Raw genomic sequence first — 26,081 nt, 5'->3', positions numbered from 1 at the left:
TAATGAAATTTCAGAATATTTAGTGTAACATGGATAATATACATATCTATAAAAATTTTCGATAAATGTTCTAACATTTTCCCAATCTATGTTAAAAATAATCGAATTATAATGGACAAAACAAGCAATAATATCGAATGATCTCAACAAATTTCTCGGGCATTACGAACACAATGGTTTTTTGTTTGCTTTAAATTATCCATTTGTGGAAACTTTCAGTTCTTTTCCAAGCTTTGTCGATTTCTTAACGCCGATTGCAAAGAGAACAAAAAACGAGAGAGCAAGTAAGCGCCTATACATAGATTCATCAACGCGGGGCAGAAAGGCAATTACACACAACGTACCGTGCCGAAGAATGCCGAAGATCGGCTCGGGCCTTATCCCGGTGATTCGGGCGATCTCGTTGGGTCGAGTGTTGACTCGTAACGCCGCATTGGCGCTCCATCATAACTCGGCCGTCCTGGATGATAAAAGACCGTTGTCATTTTCACTGATCAGTTATTGTTCGGCACGCGGCACGCAGAGGAACCTATTCCTTTCGAAGAAGACAAATAATACGCTGGCTTTTCATCGACTATTATTTAGAAGGTACTGTTGCAAGAAAGAGACAGAAGACGACAAAATGTCCAGGATGAACAGAGGCCCGGCTGCCGAACAGTTGACTGAATACAAGAAAAATGTACAGGTAAATCATGCGTGGTCGTAGTAACATCAAGGATATAAGTACACTACAGATATTTATGCAATCTCATATTTCTACGAACTTATAGAGAAAAATAGAGTTTAAACTTATTTACTTGCTTATTGTTTACTTACTTATCATTTATTACTTACGAGTAACTTTGCTTTGGATATCTTATATATTTGAAATATTATTTTTTGCGCCATGCATTACATTATCCATAAATGTATGCAAGTGCGCAATCTGGATACGATGATGTAGAGTCATTCAGGAAACGAAGTTTACGCGTTTCTAGTTTGATAAAATAAATAGATATCCAAGAGCGGTATGAAGTAATTCACTTCCTATGTTTGTCTCTGGGAATCGCTGTATTAACTAATGTTTCGCATTTGGATATTTGAATGTAAAACTCGCTGTATCGTAGAGATTAGTTTATGTATTGCAGTTGTATAGTTATTGTTAAACATACAACATACAACACGTACGCTCAGTTTATCTGTCACTTCGGTTCGACGTTACCATGCAACAGACTTTGATCGATGTGACAGATATAAAAAATAGCTGCAGTGTTCATCTGTAGTTTGGTAAAGCGTAGGTGGGCGATTCGAACTTTAATGAATTCGTTCTGTTGCAATGACAAACCGAAGTTCGGAGGTAAATTAATGTTGTTCAAAGGTAAAGCTTTTTTAAAAATTGTAATACGTTGAGTTGACCAATAATGTTGGTAAAAAGTAATGATAATGATAATGGGTACCATGAACTTTGAGCAATAGGTTCAAGGTTTACTTCCTCTAAAAGAGCAAGTCAAGCTGCGTTTTTTAGTGAATATCATTATCACCATAAGAATTCTGCAACGTCTTCACTTATACTTATTACTTAAAAGTATACTTATTTAAATATCTGTGATATTATAGCGTTTCTTTACTCTATTGCAGATATGGTTATCATTTATGATCGTCATTAGTATATTTTGTAATGAAAGTTGCGTAGCAATTTATTAACAAATAGATTTATTTTTCCAAATAATAATAATCAATTATTGCAGACCACTGCAACGTCTACGAAACATTGACCCAATGTACAAGCGCAAAGTACAAGCGCAAAGTGCAAATATGATTCGAAAAACCAATATCACAGCGTTCAGTAATTTGTTTTAAAAATTCTAATTTCTTACTAGCTAAAAATTGAAATTTTTCTTAAAATTTTCTTCAAATTAAAGATTTTATACTATTTTAAGTCCAAGTAATTTTAATTATGATTATAAATATTCTTGCTCCAATGTTTGATTTTAGCGTTTCTCCTGTTAGTACATTACGGATACAGCCGGGTATAAATATTAATTATAAAATTGAATGTTATATTTCCATTTGATCAACATGTTGCACATAATTCGTTCGTTATGTCGATATTATATAGGATGGGGTGGTAACCGTTGTACAACCGGCCAGAGGGTGATTTTGCATGATTATCGTTCCATCCTGTCCATTTGACGACTCACGATAACGACGATTCGTATGTAATCTTGCGTAAGGGTGACTTCTTATTCATCGAGTAGTTTCCATTTTTACGTTTCGTATCAGAAATCGGAATGTCGTTGGTGTTTTCTACTTATGATAAAGTACATCGTGCTATCGATTTTTTCTAATGCGCCAATTTTTTTGTAAGAAACGTTCAAGTTCGATAGGTCAAAGTGTGCATGAAACATTCACGGACAGCAATTCGCAAAGATCGTTGAAGTTACATGACCGTCACCCTTGAACTAATAATTTTCAATAGATTTGCTTGAAGTTTAAACTTCCATCAGACGAAGTTTATTTGATTATTCGAAGATACCGAGTCAACGATACGTTGCTGTAATCGTTGATTAACGAGGTTTCATTACAAAATTCGTAGTATTTAGTCAATGATTCTTCCAGCATTGAATCTTCGTTTAACCTGCGAGGAAAATTGCTTTTTATTTGATCGTTAATAATAAAAACACAATGTTTCAGATCGTTTTGTAAAGAATACGTAAGACACTAAAATTCGAGATACCAGTTTTATTGTGTTCTTCGTTAATAATTTATTAAAGTGCAATGTTTTGCATGTGTTAGAGACATTTTTAAAGTCGTGGGAAGTGAAAATGCACGAACATGTACAAAAGGTATATAATATGCAAAAATATGCAAGATATCTAAAGTAAAGTGCTCGTTGTAATACTCGGAGGGTAAGCCAAATTTCTATTTGGATGAAAACATAAATTTGCATAAATATTTACGCTCTAAATATTATTCTTTACAATTCAATTTTTTGTTTCGTACTCTGAATCAAAGCTCTCTCGAAAAATAAATATAATGGCGGAGGAAAGAGAGTTTAAGAAACTCTTACTAACGTGGTAAAACGTGTTAGTTTAAAAGAAGCTAATATTCATAGACAGACGCTGATATTAAATTTTCTTTAAATCATCGCTGCAGCAATTTAACGAGTTCTTTTCCTAGGTCTTAGTATTTCATGATTGATTATACATAATCTTGCTTGAAACGATCATTCTGAATGGTCGTGAATTGCCATGAACTTACCATGAGTTACCGAAGTAGGGAAATCTGATTTCACATGAATGACATCATCTTGCATGTGAAATACTGTATCCTCAATGTAGATATATGACAACGTAAAATTCTGTGTGACGTAATACATTTGATAGTACGCTCATACTCTACTTATATAGTTTAAGTCAGAAGGCTGAATAGATTTTTATGACAGTCGATACACGTACGACGACGATGTAATTTTCTGATAATAATACGAAAAGGTTATTCAATTAGAAGTTATTCAATTAGGAGAGTTTATCGAAATAATTGATTAAAAAGTATCGAAGATCTTTAATTTTTGATAGTTTCGATGGTATCTAGGAAACGTTATTCGTATAAAGTTTAATTTAAAAATAATGCAAAATTTTTGTACGCATTACAAATTTAAGTTGTACTTCTTAATCTATATTATAGCGGTCGTCACATGTTTAGTAAATGGCTAGACTTATAAACTTCCCCTTCCCCCCCTCCCCCCCACTCGATTTTAAATTCGTATTATATAAATCACATTTCTATAAGTGTATATCATAATATATATATATCGAAATAAGGAGTTTCAGTACTATGTCAACATAGTAATTTTTAACGTAAAAGATAACTCAAATTAATCTGCTAATGATAACTTACTAGATTGCAATATTCAATCAACCGTCTTTCAACTAAACGTAAATATTCTTTTATCTACTGATACATTTCCTCAGAATAAAATTTATTTTCGGAAATCTTTCTAAAAAAAGGAAAGGAATTGACAATCTCGCGTTTGATTTTTTTTCGGCACCAGATACACAACAAAAGATTCAAAAATAAAAGACGCGAATCTCAAGTGTGATACTAGTAATTCAAAATTTTAGATACGATTTATATTGTTTCTTGAATTTTTGTATTTCTTTGTTAGAAACCGCGATAAATATTAAAAGCAGGAGGGCTGAATGCCGTCTATTTACCATTCTAATATATAATGCTGTAAAAAAGTAACAATAACTGGCAATGATATGAACAATAATAATAATTTCTCTTCGAAACGCTCGATGTGCTCGCTCTGTTCGAACAGTTCGCGTGCTATCTTTCACTATCAAAATGAAACTAAGTTAGAATAACAAGGTTCAATAGATTACCTGTTTCACCATGAACGTCGCGATAATAAATTCACACGCGTCTTGCAACGAATGACTAATCGTTACAGATTTCTTTTATTGTATCTTAGAAAATTGATAAACAAGATTTGCTTGATGATAACGCGCGTGGAATCATCCTGAATTATGAATCGGAAGAATATCTATATAATCGAAATAAATGCATAATATACTTTTCGATATCTCTCGTTATGAGAAATTTTATGAGTTTATCTACAACCTGTAGTATTTGAACGATGATAACGTAATTTTATCGATTATCTATTTCAATTGTGATTCTTAAGATCTATCTTACGCAATAATCATTCTGCAACTCATAAGTAAAGTTTTTTAAACATGTATTGGATTTTTTAATATTACGTGATTAGTCAATAATAAATAATAAAGGAATTAAATGATTAGTTACTAGGATAATAATATTAAATTAAAAATGTTAAATAATATTAGGCTACCAGTCATGTTATTTACACTAATATTAAGCACGATATCGTTAGATATAGTGGCAGCGATATCTATCAGTATTATGGTACTTTTATTTATATAAAAGAGAAATAATTTTGTGAGTATGTATCGTACTTGTAATGTATATCTATATTGCTCCATATTGCGTATGCAAATATGTAGGTATATATATGTATACGATTGATGGTGGACGAAATGCAGAAAATAGGACGATGGCAATTAAAGTAAGAGTTATTACTGATAATTACTTGTGAAAGATAAGAACGTTTCTATAGGTATATACTTGAATAGTGGCACATATTAATTGCCAAGCGATAAACTGTCAGGCAATTCATCAAGCTCATGAAAAAAAGAACCATTACAAATGTAAAAAATTCAAGAAATATTCAAATAGTTTGAGCAAATTCTGCGGAATTCTAAAATATTGTCAATTAATTAGCTGCATATGTGAACCACGCTAATATTTGACACATTTTTTAATTAAAGTCTAAGAACAAATTTTAAATAAAAGTATGAACTCTATTTTACCATAATTAAAAACTTAAATTTACGTTGAAAATGTTATTGATATATGGCGACCAAAGTCCGATAATTTTTTCATTCAAGCGAATTGTATTGAGGTAGAATGGTGTCGTTCTTTTTGGGTAACGACAAGAATTCATGTTAACGTGTTTCGATCTTTATTTTCCTTTTAATCAGATTTACATTTTACTGCAAAATACCAGTACAGATCGATATTTCGTAGCTGTGTTTATCAGATGGGCACACGAGCACATGTCGCGTGTTATTGTTCTAGAAAACTGGAATTGTTATATAAAAAAAGTTCATGTCGCAATTCGTCACGAAATCGATTCGAATATTCCGATTAGAAAATGTACGAGAATATTAGAATTCTATTTTTTTTTCTTTTTTTTTATTAGCATAATTAACAGAGCTATCTATTGATCCAGATCATAAGAAAATATCGATTTACAATTTTTTTTTAATTACAATTTACAATTTATGATACACTTCTCCGAAAGAAGTGAAAAAATTATGCATAAATAATCACAATAAAACTATGCTACAAGCATGAAAATATTAACATGGTCACGTCAATAACTAAGGCAATAATATAAGCAAATAGCAATTTTTAATTCTTTTAACCGCGTTCCTCCATTTCAAAAAGACTGAAAAAAATACACGTTAATATCCATAACGAGACAGTAACATGTAAAAACATATGTAAAAACATCGATACTCGACACTATTTCAATATAAAATTAGCGTTTGAAAAATTCTGAAAAATTTCACAGACATGTTCGCCACGAGGAAAAATATCTCTGACTTGTTTTCATAATGTTTCATTAAGTAGAACGAAAGAAACGAAACTTAAACCGCAAATTTCGTTTCGTCCTGTAACTACAGAACAGAAAGGGTATTCTTCGAGATGTGTATTGGATGATACGTATCTCGGATCAACTTGGTTTGGGGGCACTTTTGCTATATCCTTTACTTGCTGATTGAAAATTTTAAATGAGCCAAAAAACCTGATTTTTAGAGATAAGTAAATAGATTGTTGAGGTTATTAGATGTATAAACAGAGAAACGCGTGGATAAATTGTAAGGTAAAAAATATATTTTAATACAGAAGCGTAAGTGCAAGTAGGAATATAATTTCAGCTGGTCCAGATCCGCACACTAGCAGTGTTATCCTATAACTGAAAACCCTGAAGACAACGTCGTTTGTCTATTGTTTATGGTCTGCCTTCGCCCCAGTCTTTTGTCTATACGCTATCGATGGTTTCAGTGCTCGAGAAAATTAAAAAGATCAGGTGTAGAGTTCTTTTTTAGAAGTGGTGACCACTTCAACATAGATAAACTAATCGAACTTAATAGGAAATACGTTGCGCGATCTAGAAAAATAATTGTTTACGCGTAACTAAAAAATTCTCAGAATTAATTAATTATACTGGTATTTCCAATAAAAATAAGAATTTCTTTCATACTACGACAACATCGTCATATTATTTCCATATTGTTATAAAAATAGCGATTTCTTTCAATAAAATAATATTTCATTTACACTACGACAGTATCGTGATATTAGTGTCATATCACTATAAAAATATCGATTTATGCAATAAAAAAGATAGTTGGTTTGGAAAATTTTACGATCCTATCATAATAGCTATGCCTATATCGCTATAATAACATTTCAATGAGATTTTATTTCTTCTAATATCAAACAGAGGGAAAAATAATGTTTGAGAAGGAGAAAATACGATAAGAAGACTATTGAAAGACTTGTTGCTTTATCATAATTTGATGGTAGTATAAATTAAGCAGCCACTAAAGGATATTTGCGATGTCCTTCTCTTCCTTCAATGGATTTGCGCCACTCGTAAAACTACGCTGATTCATGGTACATCGTAAAATTAATTTAGGAACAATGCCAGTCGCGAAACAAGTTGCAACATAAATTCCCACGCGATTTGTGAGACGGAGTAATCCAGGAGCTGTGCGATTCGTTTCGGGGAAAAGAGGGGAACGCTGTCGATTACATCGTCATAAATTTGAACATGACATTTTATATTGATATGGAGCAATCGTAATCTGAAAACTCCTTCTCTGTAGTATGATAAGTCGAATATCTACATTCTGTGTTGCGTAACAGTTTGGAATGGAACGATAACGAAATTGTTGGAATCCCTTTGAAATCGACGATCGACCTATTCTACATTGTTAGGAATTAAGAAATAGAAAGTAGGTAACGCTACACACACACGCACACAAACACACAAAAGTAAGTAAAACGTTGTCATTAACTACTTGGGCAGGAATTTAGTCGATGGTACGTGAGCTATGGGCGTCTGTTTAATTTCTAAAAGCAGCATTGTTTAAGTATCAGTAGATATTTATTTTAGACAATTATCATTATAATAGAAAAAGGTATTCATTCGGGGTTGATATTAAAGTAACAAATCAAATAAAAAAGGATTAATAACGTTCGTTAATATTATTATTTTTATTTTAGAAACAAGCATTTTGCTTGCCTTCCAGTAGTATACTTCACTTGTACATTCTCATTCTTTTTCGTGAAATTATCTTAAAACGATGTCGGTGCAATCAAAGTTTAATGACAACTGGCAATGATAAAACACGTAAAACAATTGTCAAAATAAGCGGTTCGGACTAAGTGTGCGATCCAATCAAGTGAGAGATGTATTATTGTTTTTAATTTTTTTGAGCAAATATTAAACGTACAAACGTTGCGTTTTAATATAACAAGCACAATAATGTTCAAGAATTATTTTCTTTCCGATATTACATATTTGTAGTGGAAGATTCGAAGATCGAGCCTATTTTCTATACGTAATTAACAGCTGGACGAATCCTTATCAAGTTGATACTGTTGTTTCGTTGAAATCAACTACTCTGGTGATATTGCTTCAGTGAGAACAGAACACCTTTTGAAGTTTTTGCTTGAAAGAATGTATTATATCATGGAAAGTACCGATATAATTCAAACATTAAGATTAAAAGTTCAAATCTCAAGCTAATGCATATGGAAATAATATTCTAACTCTGTGTTATACTGTAAATTCCTTTTCTTTTCTATTATTGAATATTCCTAATACGATCATTTAAAACCGAATTTTACTATCTTATTCCATCTACATTACATTTACAGTTTGATTCTCGCGAATTGCATTCTTTGCACAAAATTATTGAATATTCCGAAGACGGTCATTTAAAACCAAATTTTACTATCTTACTCCATTTACATTACATTTACAGTTTGATTCTCGCGAATTTCATTCTTTGCACAAAATTATTGAATATTCCTAATACGATCATTTAAAACCGAATTTTACTATCTTATTCCATTTACATTACATCTACAGTATAATTCTCGCGAATTGCATTCTTTGCACAAATTATTCTGAAGACGATGCCTGACCTTTGACCAAGTTACACTCGTCATATCGCATAAAAGGTCCCTTGCGCAAATTCTCTATTTACCATACGATATTTTTCCACTTCCTATGTGGATCATCCAGTATCAGCTACTAATATGCAACACTGTTTCCAAGGATAAAGCATAGCTTATTTTTCTTCTTGCTTTACATTTCATGACTTTTCAAAAGGAAAAGTTGATTCGCTTAAATTGGAAAATTGATCTTACGAAATAATGTTTCATTTCTAAGAATAAGAAAATTAGCTACGCGTCTTCCATTCTGCAGAAAATAAAGAAAAATTGTCTTAGTTGAACTTTTACTTATTGTCGACGAAAGTTAACACATCAGTTCGGAGAATAGTTTAGAGAATATAAGAATTCCTTTTTCTGAAAGAAGAAAAAAAGTTATTTACGATGAAATATATCTTATTCTGAAAAAATTAATTTTTTTGTTCTGGAAAAGAGAAAGAGGAAAGAAAAAATAACGTCGTGAGTCAATTAGTACAAATTACTACTTAATTTGAATGTCCTATTTCATAAAATATATTCAATTCCATTATCATTTCAAAAATAAAGAACGTCGGTTTCGTTTCAGCAACTATGTATTTGCAATAATTATACGTTCCAAGGTAGATAACATATTAGATAAACATATTTCATGTTCGTTGTTTCTCCATTATTTCGTTTTCGCCGGGAGAATTATCGGTTATCGCTTCGTTCAAAATAACATGTTATTTTCTTTTCCGTTGCAATTGTATTTTCTTCGTTAAAGATCGTACTTATTATGTGTCGATTAGGCAAACGAATAACGCACGATAGTTGCATGTTTTTTTTTTTTTAATTTTTATTTCGATGCACTCGGACGATTCCATGCAAGATAATTGAATCGCTAGTCGCGATCCTCCAATGGAATTAGAAATTACCATCGAAATATTCCGTAGAATCGGACATGAACGACGATAATTATTATAACGAGACTTCGAAGTGAGTCATGGCCGTGGTTCGTGTACGATAAAAAATGATACGATTCTGCAACTTTGAAAAATGGCACATAGTTACATATATCGATCACTCGTAGGTAACAGATGGGTTTGGTAACGATTTTTAGTTTCAAATTACCGCTATATCTTCTCGGTAGATTTGCAAATGAATTGCCGATTGATATCGAGATTTATTACTTTTGATAAGAAGTAATGCACGAATAATATTATTTTTTGCTAATCGCCAGATATCAGACGATAGTCGTCAACTTTTTAATTTTCTATGTATCTCAGGTAGAAATCTTGATCTTTCTGATCTTCTTTCTTAAAGGCCACTCTTTTCCAGGTACTATGTCGTAACATATAATCTTATTAGCAGACATTTGTATTAGTGACATAATTAAAAGATGCGTCCTAAACAGAGGTTCTTTCATCCACTGAACGTTACAATAAACGCTTTACTTTGCATGTTTTATATACTTTTCAATATTACGTATATTCTTGCTTCTTTAATATTTTTCAGAAAAATTCACAATTCCATTGCTAAAATTTTGTAAAATTCTAACTCGAAAATTCTTCTTACTTTCGGTTTCTTTCATTCCCAATTTTATTTAAACGTCGAATATCTTCGTTATTCAAGGACTATTTTATTGCCAATAAAAGCACCAAGAGGACTTGAATAACGTAGAGCGTAGCGTAGAACAGAGTAAATGTTGGCTTCGAAATCAATTTGGAAAACAAAGTCTAAGTCTAAATCTAAGTCAAGACTGCAAGTCAAAGATTCCCTTAAAAATCTCAGCTTGTGTCTCAATTTATTTCTTGATGACTCATTTCTCATTTCGTACTTTGAGAGGCTTCGTTTTTACAATACTTGTGTCTACTCTTCTCTGTGCGTGATATACGCATATCGCACATATAAGGAATCGGAGCTTGTATTTTTCATTACAAAAGGGCAGTGAAATTTAACTTGCGTAGAATTACCACACACGGAAACGCTTTGGCATACAGCGCAACGTACAAAATGAAACTGTTCTCGCGATACGCGATGAGTTTCACCGGTTGCATACCTACACGGCGTTTCGAGTTAATTCCGTAACAACGGATTAGTCAATGTTGACTTTGATTATGGAATAGTACTTGCGTTGCACAAAACGCAATCTCTCGTGTAACACAGCAATCCCATCACAATAATTCGCATCGACACGTCAGATTTACTTAATTGACCGCGAAAGAACGACTCATCGCGGCACATAAAATACATTTGACGTAATAGTCATTTCAACTATGTTGATTTAAGTTATTACCAAGCTGTTCAATCTTAATAGGAAGTTTCTCGAAATAAAACAGTCGCTTTTAGAGATAAGATCGATTAAACAATATTATAGACGAATGATAAAGAAATAATATATTAATTCGGATGCAAACGAAATTAGGCGATTCGTCTTAATAATTTAAATTAAAAATCATTGTAACGTCTGGGTAGTAAAATAAATACAAAATATTTAATTCAAAAGTATAGAAACAAACAACACATAGCAAAAATATAAGTTTCGAGTTGAGCGTATCGAAAGACACAGAATTTTAGTTTTAAACACGAGCATGAAACTTTCTGCAAAAATCTATAGCTCTTTCTTTATCAACGGTTTATTGTTTTCTTCAGGGCCAGCATGTATTGCTAACCGGAAGTGGAAATCCGATCGCTAAGAAGACAGCCAGCTTGACGGTTGGTCCAAATGGCCCTATTCTGCTTCAAGATTTCGTCTTTATAGACGAAATGTCTCATTTCACGAGAGAAAGGATTCCGGAGCGTGTGGTGCACGCGAAAGGAGCTGGTACGTTGACTCGTCACGTTTTCAACATATCGCAGGACATCTACCGAAGAATATAACGAAATATACGTTGTTCTATGTATACATTTTATGGCTATATGATAGCCTTATAGCTTTCGAGCTATAAAACACAGCAGCTAGTCTTGCGATCTACTATAGCAGAGGTATTGGAAGAATTTTTCAAATTATAAAGCGTGAAAAATCTATAGAATGCAATGTTAAAGTTTGTACTTGATCTTTTAAGGTCTTAAGCTTACGTACGTAATTCTAAAAACTTGTTCTTAATCCTTTCGCGTTGTAAATGTAATCTTTGAGGCGGCCAGGAGGCCAATACTAATATCAATTATGTTTAGCGTACTTAAGAGACACTATATACTACAGAATCAACGACTTACGTATCAGGAATAAACGAGACAAGACGTGTTTAAATTACAAGGACACTTTGCTTGTTAATGTAAGAAAGTAAATTAATGTAGGAAAGTGCTTTATAATTATAATGTATATTATTTGTTGCGTCATAGCAATATTTTTACACGTCGTTGATGAAATTTCAGGAAAGACAGTTCGATTACTTTCATCGACATATAAACGAACATAACGATCTTCCACATCGTGGTGTCTGAATTAGCACGTAACATTCCGACGAACCATCTCATCCGTTTAACGATCATCATCTTCTGTCTCACCGTCGTATTTCTCTGCCTTCGTTTCTATCTTCCAACGGAACGAAGCAATTCACGAGAGTTGCAGTTCCAGATAGCAGCCTCGTATCATAAAATCCGAACAACGAGAAAACAAGCGAAAGAAGATGAAAAAATAAGAAGGCCGCGCGAGAACTGAAAAGTCGTAGAAGAAGTTACATATGCACAGAGGAAATATCCATAAAACGTTCGGAACGTCGGAGTAACGCGGATAACCGACCGTACTACTGAATCGTTATCTCTTTTTTGCTTTCTGTTTGGTCGCAGGTGCATTCGGTTATTTCGAAGTTACCCACGACATTACCAACTACTGTAAGGCGAAGGTTTTCTCCTCCATTGGAAAACGTACTCCCGTCGCTGTGAGATTTTCCAGCGTGGGCGGCGAGTCTGGCTCCTCTGATACTGTCAGGTAATTGCCAACGTGTACATTTCCGCTCGAACGTGCTCGGGTGAAATGCCCGTCATTCTTCGTCTCGTATTTCATACGTGTAGAAATTTTGTTATTTTCATTAGCCCATTAAAAGGGAGGAGGAATTTCCGCACGTCGTTCTCTGGCCGGGGACTGAACTTCAGAAAATTCTTGCCGAACGAAAGAACACGAAGATAAGGAAGCGAAGATTTATTTGGATCTTTAACGATGAGATCAGAGATTCGTAGATCAGAAGCTTATAAATACTTCCTATTGTTTCCCTACGAATCGCTTGCTGATTCACGCGCGTTTGCCAGAGATTTATAAAATAACGTTCATTGTAATATTTGACGGGCGAAACGTGTTTCTACTTGGAATCCGTCTGTTCAGTTACGTTTGTAAAAAATGTAAAATTGCGTGAACATCCGTGCTCGAATAGTTAAAAATAACCACGGAACGTACATAATGGATCGATGCTTGTACTATTCACGGACAGTTACTTGCAAATTACCTGAAAAAGTAGTTTACAAAAGCGTGAATGGTCCCAAGACAATGGAGACTAATGGCCGCGAAAGGGAAACTCAGACTTGGCGCAATTCATGACAATTATGGGTTGCAAAAATGCCGGAAACGGAGCTCGAAACAACCGTTGTTTCTTGCGTACAAATCAGCCGGCTTAGTCACACGGAAACGCGCGAAAAAGCGAACGCGCGCGTCGTCCTCGCGATTAATCGGGCGACTACCCAATCGTGGAAAATTTCCTTTTTTTTTTCTCGAAGCTGTAGCTACGACAATTTTCGATGAATCACGCGCGATTTCACGCCTTTTGTCACTCTTTCTCAGGTGCGTTTTAACTTGAACGTTCAGTCGATTGTCCTTTCGATCCTAATCGCGATTGAAATACGAGAGGAAGATATTTCTTCCCTGTGAAACTTCCTTTTATGCCGTTAATAGCAATGCTTTAGTCCTGTGAGTTCGTTTTTTCTTGATCATCGATCGATTCTTTGTTCTCTTTTGTTCGCAGAGATCCACGTGGTTTTGCGATCAAATTCTACACCGAGGACGGTATCTGGGATTTGGTGGGCAACAACACACCGATCTTCTTCATCAAGGACCCGATATTCTTCCCCAGCTTTATCCACACGCAAAAAAGGAATCCTGTCACTCACTTGAAGGTTTGTTATCCGATCGGTTTAGCGAGTTGTATTTTACGAAGTTGAGATTTCTTCAAGATTTGTAACTTGCTCTAGGTCGTCTTCTTTTCTATCCTTTTTTAGAGGATGGACAACGTCAGAGTCGGATCTAAATATTCATACGTTAGAGTTTTATTTTTCTATTCCGTCCCGGATAGTTGGACATGCAGATTTTGGTCAGTCAGAGTTAGTCTTTCTGTCGCCTGTTACTTTAAGTTCGTGCAAGAAACGTTACGAGTTATATGGAGTTTATAACCGAGGATTATACTATTTTAATTTTCTATTCAAGCTAAATCATGTTCAAAATTATTCTGTATAGTAAGAGTTCGGTGATCGTGGTAGCTTTGTTGGCAGAGTTTATTGCCTACGAAAGGGTGAAACTGATTTTGCAGCTTTGTTATGCTTTGTTTCTCGCATATGAATTCGTTTCAGGTCCGAATCTGAAACTTTAGCGATTGATTAAGCGTTAACACAGCGATATGAAATATAAATGTTTAAAAGCGTTTCAAACGTTACGTTCTCGCATTTCTTTTAACACTAGAACTACCGATAGTTAACACGAACCTATTTCTACCAAAACCAGTCAAAATGATTGATCTTTAAAAAATGCGTAATAATAGAATATTTTTATATTTACCGATTTATTACTTTCTTACAGAAGCAATTCCATGTTATGTAGTACATTTTTGGTATTATTAATCCATCTGGTAATCCCTAAACGAGGCTTGACACGTTTATAAAATTGTAGAACCATTCATTTTGACTGTTGTGGTAGTTCCAGTGTTAAACCATTCTAACGAAGATACGACAAATAGTACAGCGAGGTAATTAGATTATGCGGTAGAAATAATAAAACATCTGCGAGGGATCAAAACTTTAAGATCAGCTTGTGAAGTTTATTTTGCAATTACCAAGATTGTCAGAGTAATAGCTACATGCCAGGGTTCCCTGGTATCCGACCGGTAAACGATAAGTTAATTAACGTTACATAGTATTAGAAATTTTCAGATACCTCTGGAGACTCGATTCAGGTCAGACAGTGATTAGTCTAAATCGGCCGGAACTGGAAACTTTCTCGCAGCGTAGGATTTCCTAAATACTCGTGACTTTCCGGAGTCGAGTTTCGGATACTTGTGAAATCCTACGTAGAAGCTCTTGCGATCCCCGATCGATCCTGTTCCTCGTGGAAAAGCGAGCGTAGCAATGTAACGTTGAATCAAAGCTTCTTGATCATCGCTGCCAACTCGAACTGTACACTGTGTTTCGTTTATTTAGAAGAGAACTTAGTGTATAGCCTTAGCAAATAATTTTGTACGTTGGAGAAGAAAACTGCATACAGTTGCACCGACCGATGCCATCTAACGATGTTTGCGATTTATCATTCACTGATACGCTATAGATCTCGAATATGCGGTAGGAATTGCTAGCAGTAATTTTATTTATTAAGAGACATAGTTTATCGTTCTCGGGTTCCTATCGTTTTTGTAATCGCGTTCGTTTTCGTTTCTCTCGCCGAAAAGCACGTGATTGCACATTTATATGGTTATTATATAGTTGTTAGCGTAGATGTGACTACATGTATGGCTTGCTATTCTGCGTACAGTATATCCGCGTTCACTAATTAGCGCGCGCCAGACTAAACGGCGTGTTAATTGAATTGTCTTGCATAGGACGCCGACATGTTCTGGGACTTCATCTCTCTGAGACCCGAGTCAACGCACCAGATCATGTTCCTGTTTTCGGATCGAGGTATTCCCGACGGTCATCGTCACATGAATGGTTACGGCTCCCATACGTTCAAGCTAGTGAACGCCGACAACGACATAGTCTACTGTAAATTCCACTACAAGGTGCGACTTTTATTATACTTTACAGGATAAGCGTCGTCGTTTTGAAGAAACCGAGGTATATGACTTGTACGATACTAGGAAATAGCGAGAGATTATGTTTGTGAAAATGTAGAACGAAAATTGAACATCGATGAGAAGACAGTGGCTTCTTAAGCTTTTACGCGATATTTTGAAACCTTAAAATACGTAGAATCGATATAGTACGCAAAAATACATATAAAATGTTTCAGATAAAATATTAATTACAATTTTTAGCAGGTGAAATAAATTTGTATTTAGATTTTATTTTTGTGTATACAACAGAATCTACGGTCTATCGACGATAGTTTATAAAAATATATATATCTAACGTGATTAGAAGCTTTATTGCATAAAGAATGTAAAACCTTGAAAACGAAAAGAGATGAGTTTAGTTCTGTTTTGTTTTGTAGAAATTAATGATACAACGGTTCGACGCGTTTGTTCGTTGTGGCTATCACCGTGGTGAGGCGACTTTCTACATTTTTTATTACGCGAACAGATAGTATCAGATTGTATTTTGCATTGTATTTTTTCCAAGAAGAAAAAGAAGTCATTTACTTCTGTTGATTGTTTTGATCAAAGTATGGAAGCGTAGTTGAGCGATATAAAAGCACTTTAAAGATTCTTCTAAGGAACGAAATTTTAAACAATTACGCATAAGATACCGTGTATCCGCGTTGAAAATACTTGTATAAGAAAATTATCCAGTCAAAATATCTTTCCTTTCCCTTTTTATATTTTGTTTGACAAGATTTGTATATATCAGTTCCAAAATTACGAGGTTTAATATTTGGTATTCAGTTAGTTTATAGAAACGAAAGTTAAAGCAAAAAAACTCGTCATGAATAAAAAAATATGTTTCATAAATAGCAGCGAATGTCGATTGCAGATACAAAACGGCATAAAACACGAGAAAGAGTATAAATAATGATATACGTGAACCGAATCGAATGAATGGAATGTTTGAAAATGTGCATTTATTTTGAGAAAAAGCCGGCAGTTTATGAAATAAATTTCGAAATAAAAGAATACGAAGCTGTCGATAATATTGAACTTTAATATTATATATTACAACGTTAAATATTACGTTCAATTTCGTCCATCTGCCGAGTTTTAAAGATTATTTATCATATTAAAAGTTTATATGCTTTTTAAATACATATACAATATTTTATTATATTTTTATTTAATTTGACATAAGCTAGCAACGAATAAGGAAAGAGAAAAGATTTTGTCATAAATGAAAAATATTTCGTATGCACATACTAATTCATCTCTATTTTTTTTAATAATATTTGAAATTATTTCAGACCGACCAAGGAATTAAAAATATCCCAGTCGATAAGGCGGCTCAATTAAGCAGCTCTGATCCCGATTACTCGATCAAAGATCTTTACAATGCGATCGCTACACATAATTATCCGACGTGGACGTTCTCTATTCAAGTGATGAAGCCGTGTCAAGCAAAGAAGTTCAGATGGAACCCCTTCGATTTGACCAAAGTAATAACAATGTAACTCGATACGTTAGATCTTGATAAAGTAATTTTATCACGCCATTTTATAAAATACAGACGTTAGTTCAAACAACAGAATTCAAATTTTATACACAGGATTTAAACGATTACGTTTGTAAAAAGAAAACTAGATGAATACGTAGTCTATGATCAATAACTATTTATCTTATATCAACGTATTATATTTGGGTAACATAGATGATAATAAATTTTCCCATTCAATTTCACTTATTGAAATATACGTTGAAGATGAGATGTTAAGATAAGTTACAAGGAATAGCCATTGATTTTAATCGTGGAGAAATGAAAGATTCGTGTCGCGGTCGAAATTTTTAAGAAAATTTGCGATGGTAGCAAGATTTAAAGAAGCGCTTTGTTCCTAACTGAACAGGTATGGCCGCATGACGAGTTCCCGCTCATACCTGTTGGTAAGCTGGTGCTAGACCGAAATCCTGAAAATTACTTTGCTGACGTGGAGCAAATAGCCTTTGATCCGGCTCACATGGTACCTGGTATCGAAGCAAGTCCTGACAAAATGCTACAGGGTCGACTATTCTCTTACGGTGATACTCACAGGCATCGTCTTGGACCGAATCATCTTCAGTTACCTGTGAACTGTCCGTACAAGGTAATGCATATATAATATACTTGCATATATTAGCCAGCAAAGAAGATATTCCATCTGCATAATATGACAATATGCGTATATTATAACGATAGTAATCAACAAATAGATCAATTTCTCATTTTTTTAAATATTTTTCTCAATAACTGTATCGTCACTCATAATAAAAGGAAAAATAAATGAACAATCGTTTTATTTTTTAGGCGATTTCCGCGATGAATTACCAACGCGATGGCCCGATGACCTTCTATAATCAAAATGGTGCGCCGAACTATTTCCCCAACAGTTTCAGTGGTCCACAAGAATGTCCAGCTGCTCGTCCCACAAGCTACCACGTGAGTGGCGACGTGGACCGTTACGATATAGAAGATGAAGATAATTTCGGACAGGCGACCATATTTTGGAGACGAGTTCTCAACGATGACGAGAAGACCAGGCTGGTGAACAACCTGGTTAATAGCCTTCGTAATGCGTCAACGTTTATCGTCGAGAGAGCCGTGAAGAACTTTACGGAAGTGGACACTGAATTGGGCAAAAGACTTACCGATGGTCTTCGTAATGTTGGCGTGAGGATCAACCTTTTTGGCAAAACAGCTAGCTTATGAACAAAATAATTCTTCCTTTTGTACTATAATCGCTGTGCTGAACTACATACGTATACTATCTAATAATTCACATTTTTCATGGATAGAGCACGTCGTTACTTTGGTTAACATCCTTCTTAAAAACCTTTTAACATTTATCGTATTTACTCATGTTTTTTCTTCTTTTCTCCTTTTATTATTGTACTTCTATATATTACTGGCTTCGCTTTCCTTTTCGTTACTGTATCTTTTACTCTATCGGCTTCGCTTTCCTTTTTGTTACTGTGTACTTTATGAATCTAGAATACGTTTCATTATCTTTCCATTGAGAAAAGAGACTCAATCAAACGTAATGCAAAGTGATTTATACGATGCATTATCTGTACGATGTTTTTGTATCGAACAATTTGTACTGTTATATCACCAATATACGACATAAAAGTTTGTACGAAGTAATGAAAGATGTTTTGTAATTTAATATAAAAGTAAAATAAAGAGTACGGGGGAACAAGGGAACTAAATGATAAACATATTACAATATCATTTTAGAAAAGTGATTTTAGTCTTTCGCTTGAAGCTTTTCTCTTACGATATGTCAATATTAATAGTAAATTATTCAATCTGAATTATTCGACAACACAATGAAACTAGGTATTAAAATTGATTGGAAATCTCTTTACAACAATATTTCTCTTTTTTTTTTACAACAGTAAAAAGTTGAAAGACAGATTTAAATTAATTAGTATCTTCTTCAGATATGTGGTTGGTAATTTTAATACAATATAATTAGTACGCAATCACGATGTCTATTTATTTAATGTTCAGTTCACTCGATGTACTGTTTATTCAGCAACGAAACATAAACTGCTGCATTGGACAATAAAACGAGGTCTGAATATCTCTCAAGAAGATTAGGTGAGAATTATTCGCTGTTAAATGAACAAAGAACGTCAAATTAATTGTCCGCGAAAATTGTTTGCAAGTATCCTATTCATTTTACGATTTCGGTAATTATTTTCGCCGAAGGAGAACGCTTCAAATTTAACGTCTCAATCTTCTCCATTGTGTCTCGACATTTGCAAATAACAATCAGTCTGAAGCATAACAGACAGCAATGAACAGGTATAGCCCACGATAATACTTTTTAATTCCATGCTTATAATTTAATTTTAGTTCAACCCGTTACCAATGTTTTCTTATTTCATATTAAATCGATTCTATGTGACATAAAAAATATTACACACCTTACGTTAGACCCGAGTTACTTTATCCTATGATTCGTCAATAATTACGATTAAAGCTCGCCACACCCTTAACACGCCTTACTTAAGCGATAGTAATTACCGGAGCACGAATATTTATGCAAATTTACACGGCACATTTTTATGAAAATTTGCTTGCTTCTATAGAAATTTGTTTTGTCTATACTTCTATCAGAGTACTTTAAGCTTCTACCAAATTTATATTCAATATAAACTTTGTATCATGCTTTGTTCATTTTTGCCAATTACGTACATTCTATGTGTTTCTTCATCTTCAAATTTTCTATAAATTCATAAAATGCCCATAACTTAGTTATAAAAAAATAGTCGTCTATCCAGAACTAATCGATATCGTTCAATTTGTAGATGCAACTTTAACGTTTCGTCTCTCACAGTCGGCCGATAAGGAACTACGAGTAAGGAAAAATCAGCGAAGGTTTTCCTTGAGCAAGATAATCTCAACGAAGATATTAATAAATAGAAAAATGTTGGTTTGCGAAATTCTGGTTTATCAACGAGGAAAAATTCACAGTTCCAAGTCTACGGTGAATCCCGGTGATATTTACACGTTGCTTGAACAAAGATGATGTACATTTTATCCTACGTATGAGCGAAACTCGGCAAACGAGATGACATGTTCGACAGGTGTAGAACATCTGCTTTATGGCGCAATGAATGAGCACATTACACCGTTATGTAAAGAAACAAAGTGAAGTATTTTGTTTCTGATCGATTGTTTAAAATTTCATCAACCAGCAGAAAGTATGATATTAGCAACTCGGTTGAAAAAAAGAAATTGAAATATCGTTGGCTTTTACAAGTTTTTGACAGCATTGGTTCGTCTTATAAAATTTTGCGGTTACCGACGATTGATTAACAATTGTTAAATTGTTTTTGATAGAAGTGGAACTAATATTAAAAGTATGATGTAGCGGTAGAAAATTTGTAATGGTGTAGGGATATCAGGTGTTTTTCACGGTAGTTTATCTTACAGTATTGCAATAGCTTATAGAGTTACAGTATTATAACGTTTGATTCGATTATACGTATTTTTGTATTTTCTCTATCACACGTTTACCTTATTTTTTATTACACAATGTGATACACGTTCTGTATCATATAACGTAAAAAAAAAAAAAAACGAAAAGCAGAGTATTACATTTTCTAAGTTATGTCGCGTGATTCAGGTGCTTATCTTTGAGTGCACAGGGAAGATTTATTTTTCGAGAAAATATGATACGAATGAATTATTAGATTTAACGTAAATTAACTATGTATACGGAAAGTCCGTAATTTAAATTTGTGCTAAATAAAGTTTCTTAATCGATTGCAATATTTTATGCGTTTTTAATTTTCCTTCATAAACAATATCGTAGTGTCTAATAAGAGAATGTACGTCTACATGAAGAAAGACTACTTCTATTTGAAATGGCTACGTAAATACCAAGTATATATATCTTGAAGGGAAGCAAGTATTAAAAGCTTTTAACTTTATAAAAAAATGTAGCAGTATATTTACAGTCTGGAAATATCCAGGTTTGGCAAGCACTCTGTCTCTGAAAAATATGTATGAGATGAAAATATCTAGGAATAACTAAAAGAAAATTTTAATTGTATCTTTCCTTAGATCTTATATCGAAAATAAATCATATTTTTGTATCGTTACCCTAAACGAAAAATTTTCCCTCCCCTTAAATTATATTAGTCGTTGATTAAAATTGTAATTTTTAAATAATCGACGTTGTCAATATGGACATGCGGATATTTTATTAATTTCCACATAGAAAGTGATATGTTGTTATTTATCATCAGAATGATTGCAAAATTTTCATCCAATCGCATTGTCATTTGTTGAACAGAAAAGATTTATAAATTTATTAGACGCATACGATGAACCTAATAAAATACTTAAATTGTTTCAAGATATTTCTTCCTTCGTTATAAGAGACAGAAAGCGAATTTTATAAAAATTTCGTAATTATAAAATATGATACAATTTGTACAATAGTTTACAGTTGTGGTTGCAAAATTATAGTCGCAGTTCGCAGTAGGAGAGGAGTTTTATTTTATTTATATATTTTATCCCATTAAAGTAAAGTTATATTATTTACAAAATGGAATTTACGCTCAGATTATGAAATACGAAAGGAAAAAATCGTAACTTTGAAACATCAGTCATAAAGACAGTAACACTGATTGAAAGGAATGGTATGCGTGTGGGAAAACCCAATGTTTAAGATAACGGAAATTCTTTAACATTTATCTGTTAGCATTGAGTATCAGAGTATTACTGGTGTTAAGCGCTAAAGATTCTCGCTTTAGGAATCCCCAATTTGCATACATGTGTTCCTATATCTAAATTTGGAAATACCAAAAATCGATGCAATGAATTATATGAAAACACGAGATAAAACTTACTTATCGAACAATGTAGAAAATTTCCAGTAGCAAAGAGCAACTTTAGATTTGCTAGAACATTTCAAGTCGATTACGAATGTTTATGCATTTATAATAAATATAAAAGTATAAGAACAAAGAAGTATACAGTATATGCGTAACACGCAAAAATATACAGGGTGGTTGGTAACAAGCGAAAAGGGGGTGATTCTACGCGAAAAAAGAAGTCGAAAATATAGAATAAAAATTTTTTAATTTTTTTTTTAATTTTTCCATCGAGACAACGATCTACAGTGAGATTCGTTTTGACGAGACGTGATAAAGTGCACGCGTACCGAGCGAAAATTCAAAGTCGATTTTCTCGAAAACAAAGCCTCGAACGAAAAATTTTTATTCTATATTTTCGACTTCTTTTTCCGCTTGTACCACCAGTTACCAACCACCCTGTATAAAATATTCAACCTTTTTATAATATTTAATACACATATTTAATACAATTTAGTTACGTTAATAAAAATATAAACTTGCATAAAGATTTGCAGTTCGATTACAAGAATAGAAATATTATATGTTATATATGCACATGGTTGTAAAGATATTATTTATAAAAGGAATAAAACGAATATTTTGATATGACAAGTCCGATTAATTTTAATAAAAAAGCACACACATCGAGAGTCAATATTTCTCTTTGTTCTCATTAAACGCAAAATACGACCATCCTATTCCAATTTTCACAGTGTTCAACATTAACATCGCGCATTGTTCTATTAGAATCGTTTAAAAATATTTTGAATTTTATTTCAGTTCGGAGATCAGCATATTATTATTTCTTGTTTAAGCGATTAATTGGAAAGTCGATGAGGGAATGTAAAAGATATTTGTTATGAAAATTATCGGACGAATTATATACGTTTTTTTTTTCAATATCTGAGATCGTAAAACCGATTTAAACGAAAATGTTTCATAAAACATCTAACGAAAGTATTTAATAAAATAGCATGAAATTGTGGCAATTAATTCGACAATTTATGTAATTATAATTGTCAATCTTTAAATCTGACATACGAGAAATAAAATACAGCACTTGGTAAAATATTTAATAAATAGCTAATTGATTTGAAACGCAAACGAAGCAACTTAATAGAATTATTGATACTAGTTGGACAATTTGTACGGTTGTAACTATTGATCTTTAATTTCGCAACATTAGAAACACAGATATATTTATCGAAGTAGAGCAATTAACAATTACAAAAGAGATAACCTTTTTCCGTCTGACGCGACCACACAGCAAGAGTTCATTCCAGGTTTCAGGGGCTTACCCGTATACTGATGAAGAGATTGCCTTATATACTACACTTCATTGAGTATGCACTTGTATCCACATGGTTCAATGGACACGGAGTTGTATATAAACCGCGACAGCTAACGTTCAATCATCAGACACTTCTCGGTCTATTCTTCAGTAACTTGGACACAGTCTGCCATCGAATTTTCATAAAAACTTCAGCCAAAATGGTGAAGGTCTATTTTCTTGTCGCTCTTCTCTTTGTGGCTGTAGCCGCCATCATGGCAGTACCCGTGGGTAAGTGAACCTTCTATCTAATTAAATTGTCACGAATGTTCAACCGTTTAACGAAAATCTCTCAACATTCCTCAGAAATAAAAGTTCGTTCTATTCGTTAACATTAATATTTTAACGTCCATATTTTTCGATCCTTTAATATCTTTTGATATTAATCTCTCAATGTTCTCGATTTTCTCGTTTAACAACTTTTAAATATTAGTTGACTCGATAAGAATTCGATATAAATAATTCTCAAGAAACCTTGCGTCTTTTACGTTTACAAGATAAATGAAAATCATCTAATAAGTTCAATTATCCGGTGAAAAGATACGCTCGCTAGCTATATATTTACCAGAGCTGTATGGACCCTCCATCCTTCTCGATGATTATCAGATATTCAAGAAATAATTACCGGGTATAATAAGGGTAATTAGCAGAATAATTAGCAGTAAACGCAGAAAGACAAAACGTTGTTTGTTATTCGTGTTCGTTGTTCATTGTTAAAGACAGCTGCTGTTTTAATGCTCCACCATCTTCGTCTTTCTATTGAGAAATATCCGAGCGTTAATTCTCGATTCCTTTGCCAATTACCGTGTTTCATCTATTATACGCAGCAGACAGAAGGCTTAAAGACGGTATTTAAATTTCAGAGGAGGAATACGAGCCCCTGGAACACGCTGGTGTCGAGGAACGTGCTGACAGACAAAGAAGAGTGACCTGTGACCTTCTCTCCATCAAAGGAGTCGCTGAACATAGTGCTTGCGCTGCCAACTGTCTCAGCATGGGCAAAGCTGGAGGTCGCTGCGAGAACGGAGTCTGCCTTTGTCGCAAGTACGTGATTCCTTTAATTTCACTTGCCCAAGTTGTTTGAACTTAAACGACCAATTTTGAATATCTTCCTACGACTATTCGACGTCTGTTGATCGAAAACTCTCGTATGTTACACGTGATTCCGTATTAAGACTCAAGTTTGAAGTCACGAGATTTCTGGAATCTCAACGACGATCGAATCTTAAACGTTCTAGCGAATCCAGTAATACTTTAGTGAATCTGCTATCGATCGAGGATTCTCGCGTGTCAAGTGTATTTTTTTCTATTAACAGTCGAATCGATTTCGTCAATTTGTTCTTAACTTAGGCGATGGCCAAGTATCAGATGGTAGATCCACTGATATTTTAGTAAATTCGATGTCCACTGTTTAAGTAAATTTGGAAAAAGTTGGAAAATTCTGGCAGATTAAACGATTATTAGATATAGCCAAGTTTCAGTTTATTAAAATTTCGAACGAGTTGAATTTGAACGACGACTAGGTTTTCAGTACTATAGCGTAGATTCGATAATTTTTTAATAAATTCACTGCCCATTGAAAATTTTCGTGATGCGAAATATAACTTCTGTTTTTTATAGTACCTCAGATGTTTCAGGGGAAAATTCGTGTTTTAATTCGTTTGCGAAGTTTCTATTGTTCGTCGTGTTGGACCTCGTGTCACGTTGATTATCGATAGCTCACGACTGTTACCATAGATGAAAATCCATAAGATTTGTTATTAAAACGAAGCGAAAGCAAAATTTAGAGAGTCAGGAAGCTAATTATTATTGCTGTGCGTAACCAAATATCCAAAGATAATCTCGTGTCTTAATTTTCAAGTATTGTTGGAGGTAGCTAACTTTCGTGTCACCTGGACGTGTCATAGATATTTCAAATGTTCAGTAAACGAAAAAGAATTCAGTAAAAGAATATTCTCAGAGCAGAAAACGGAAAGTTCATGTGACTTTTCTCGTTTCAGGACCAACTTCAAGGATCTCTGGGACAAACGTTTCGGTTAAATCCAATCCTACACCAAGCTCCGACGAATTTTCCATGCAACGAGAGATACGCGAAGAAGACGCGACTAATGTCAAGAAGTTACCAAATATTTAAAAAACTACGCTTATTTTATTATAGTTATAGTGAATCTTTCCTTACTAAAAATTCCGCGGAGCTTAGGTTGTTAAAAGCCACTTTATTTGATAGTACAGCTGAGTTTTTTTGACAAGCTATTATACAGAATAAATAAAGTTTCAAAAGAAGAAAAAACATAAACACCGAACGATGATTTTTCCATCCTTCGTATTTTATCAACAATTAATAACTCTAAATAAAACTTACTAGGCTAACCGTGAAATTTGATACACGAAAATTCTCAACTCTGTGTAGAATAAGTTTCTATAAAAAGTACAATTCCAAGGAAGATAGGCGATAGATCGATTCGATTGTTTATAAATATTTGTTTATTCATTTACGAATGAAGAAATTGGCTTTGATAATTATTTCTCGGATATATGATAATGTTAGATCTTTACTACAATTACTTTAT

The 26,081-nt window shown here is 33.5% G+C and overlaps 2 protein-coding genes across 3 annotated transcripts; both read left to right on the top strand.

Moving 5' to 3' along the window:
* The first annotated feature begins 340 nt into the window (after window positions 1-340).
* On the top strand, window positions 341-20,684 carry LOC117233114 (catalase). 2 transcript variants are annotated; one of them, XM_033493086.1, is made up of 9 exons: window positions 341-685; window positions 11,428-11,599; window positions 12,565-12,706; window positions 13,731-13,881; window positions 15,570-15,749; window positions 17,081-17,272; window positions 17,678-17,914; window positions 18,115-18,477; window positions 20,124-20,684. In XM_033493086.1, exons 1-9 carry the CDS (start codon window positions 356-358, stop codon window positions 20,133-20,135), a joined length of 1,779 nt encoding a protein of 592 aa, XP_033348977.1. In that variant the 5' UTR covers window positions 341-355; the 3' UTR covers window positions 20,136-20,684. The 2 variants fall into 2 exon arrangements, with proteins under 2 accessions (XP_033348977.1, XP_033348976.1); XM_033493085.1 differs by lacking the exon at window positions 20,124-20,684 and having other exon boundaries at window positions 18,115-19,018.
* A 2,790-nt stretch (window positions 20,685-23,474) lies between these two features.
* On the top strand, window positions 23,475-25,814 carry LOC117233325 (defensin-1). Its single transcript, XM_033493509.1, has 3 exons — window positions 23,475-23,742; window positions 24,375-24,555; window positions 25,512-25,814. Exons 1-3 carry the CDS (start codon window positions 23,490-23,492, stop codon window positions 25,549-25,551), a joined length of 474 nt encoding a protein of 157 aa, XP_033349400.1. The 5' UTR covers window positions 23,475-23,489; the 3' UTR covers window positions 25,552-25,814.
* The last annotated feature ends 267 nt before the right edge of the window (window positions 25,815-26,081 follow it).

Source organism: Bombus vosnesenskii, unplaced genomic scaffold (genome assembly GCF_011952255.1).
Source record: "Bombus vosnesenskii isolate JDL3184/JDL3185 unplaced genomic scaffold, Bvos_JDL3184-5_v1.1 scf7180000013295, whole genome shotgun sequence".
Lineage (NCBI taxonomy): Eukaryota > Metazoa > Arthropoda > Insecta > Hymenoptera > Apidae > Bombus > Bombus vosnesenskii.
This window is presented reverse-complemented; position numbering and strand designations above follow the sequence as displayed.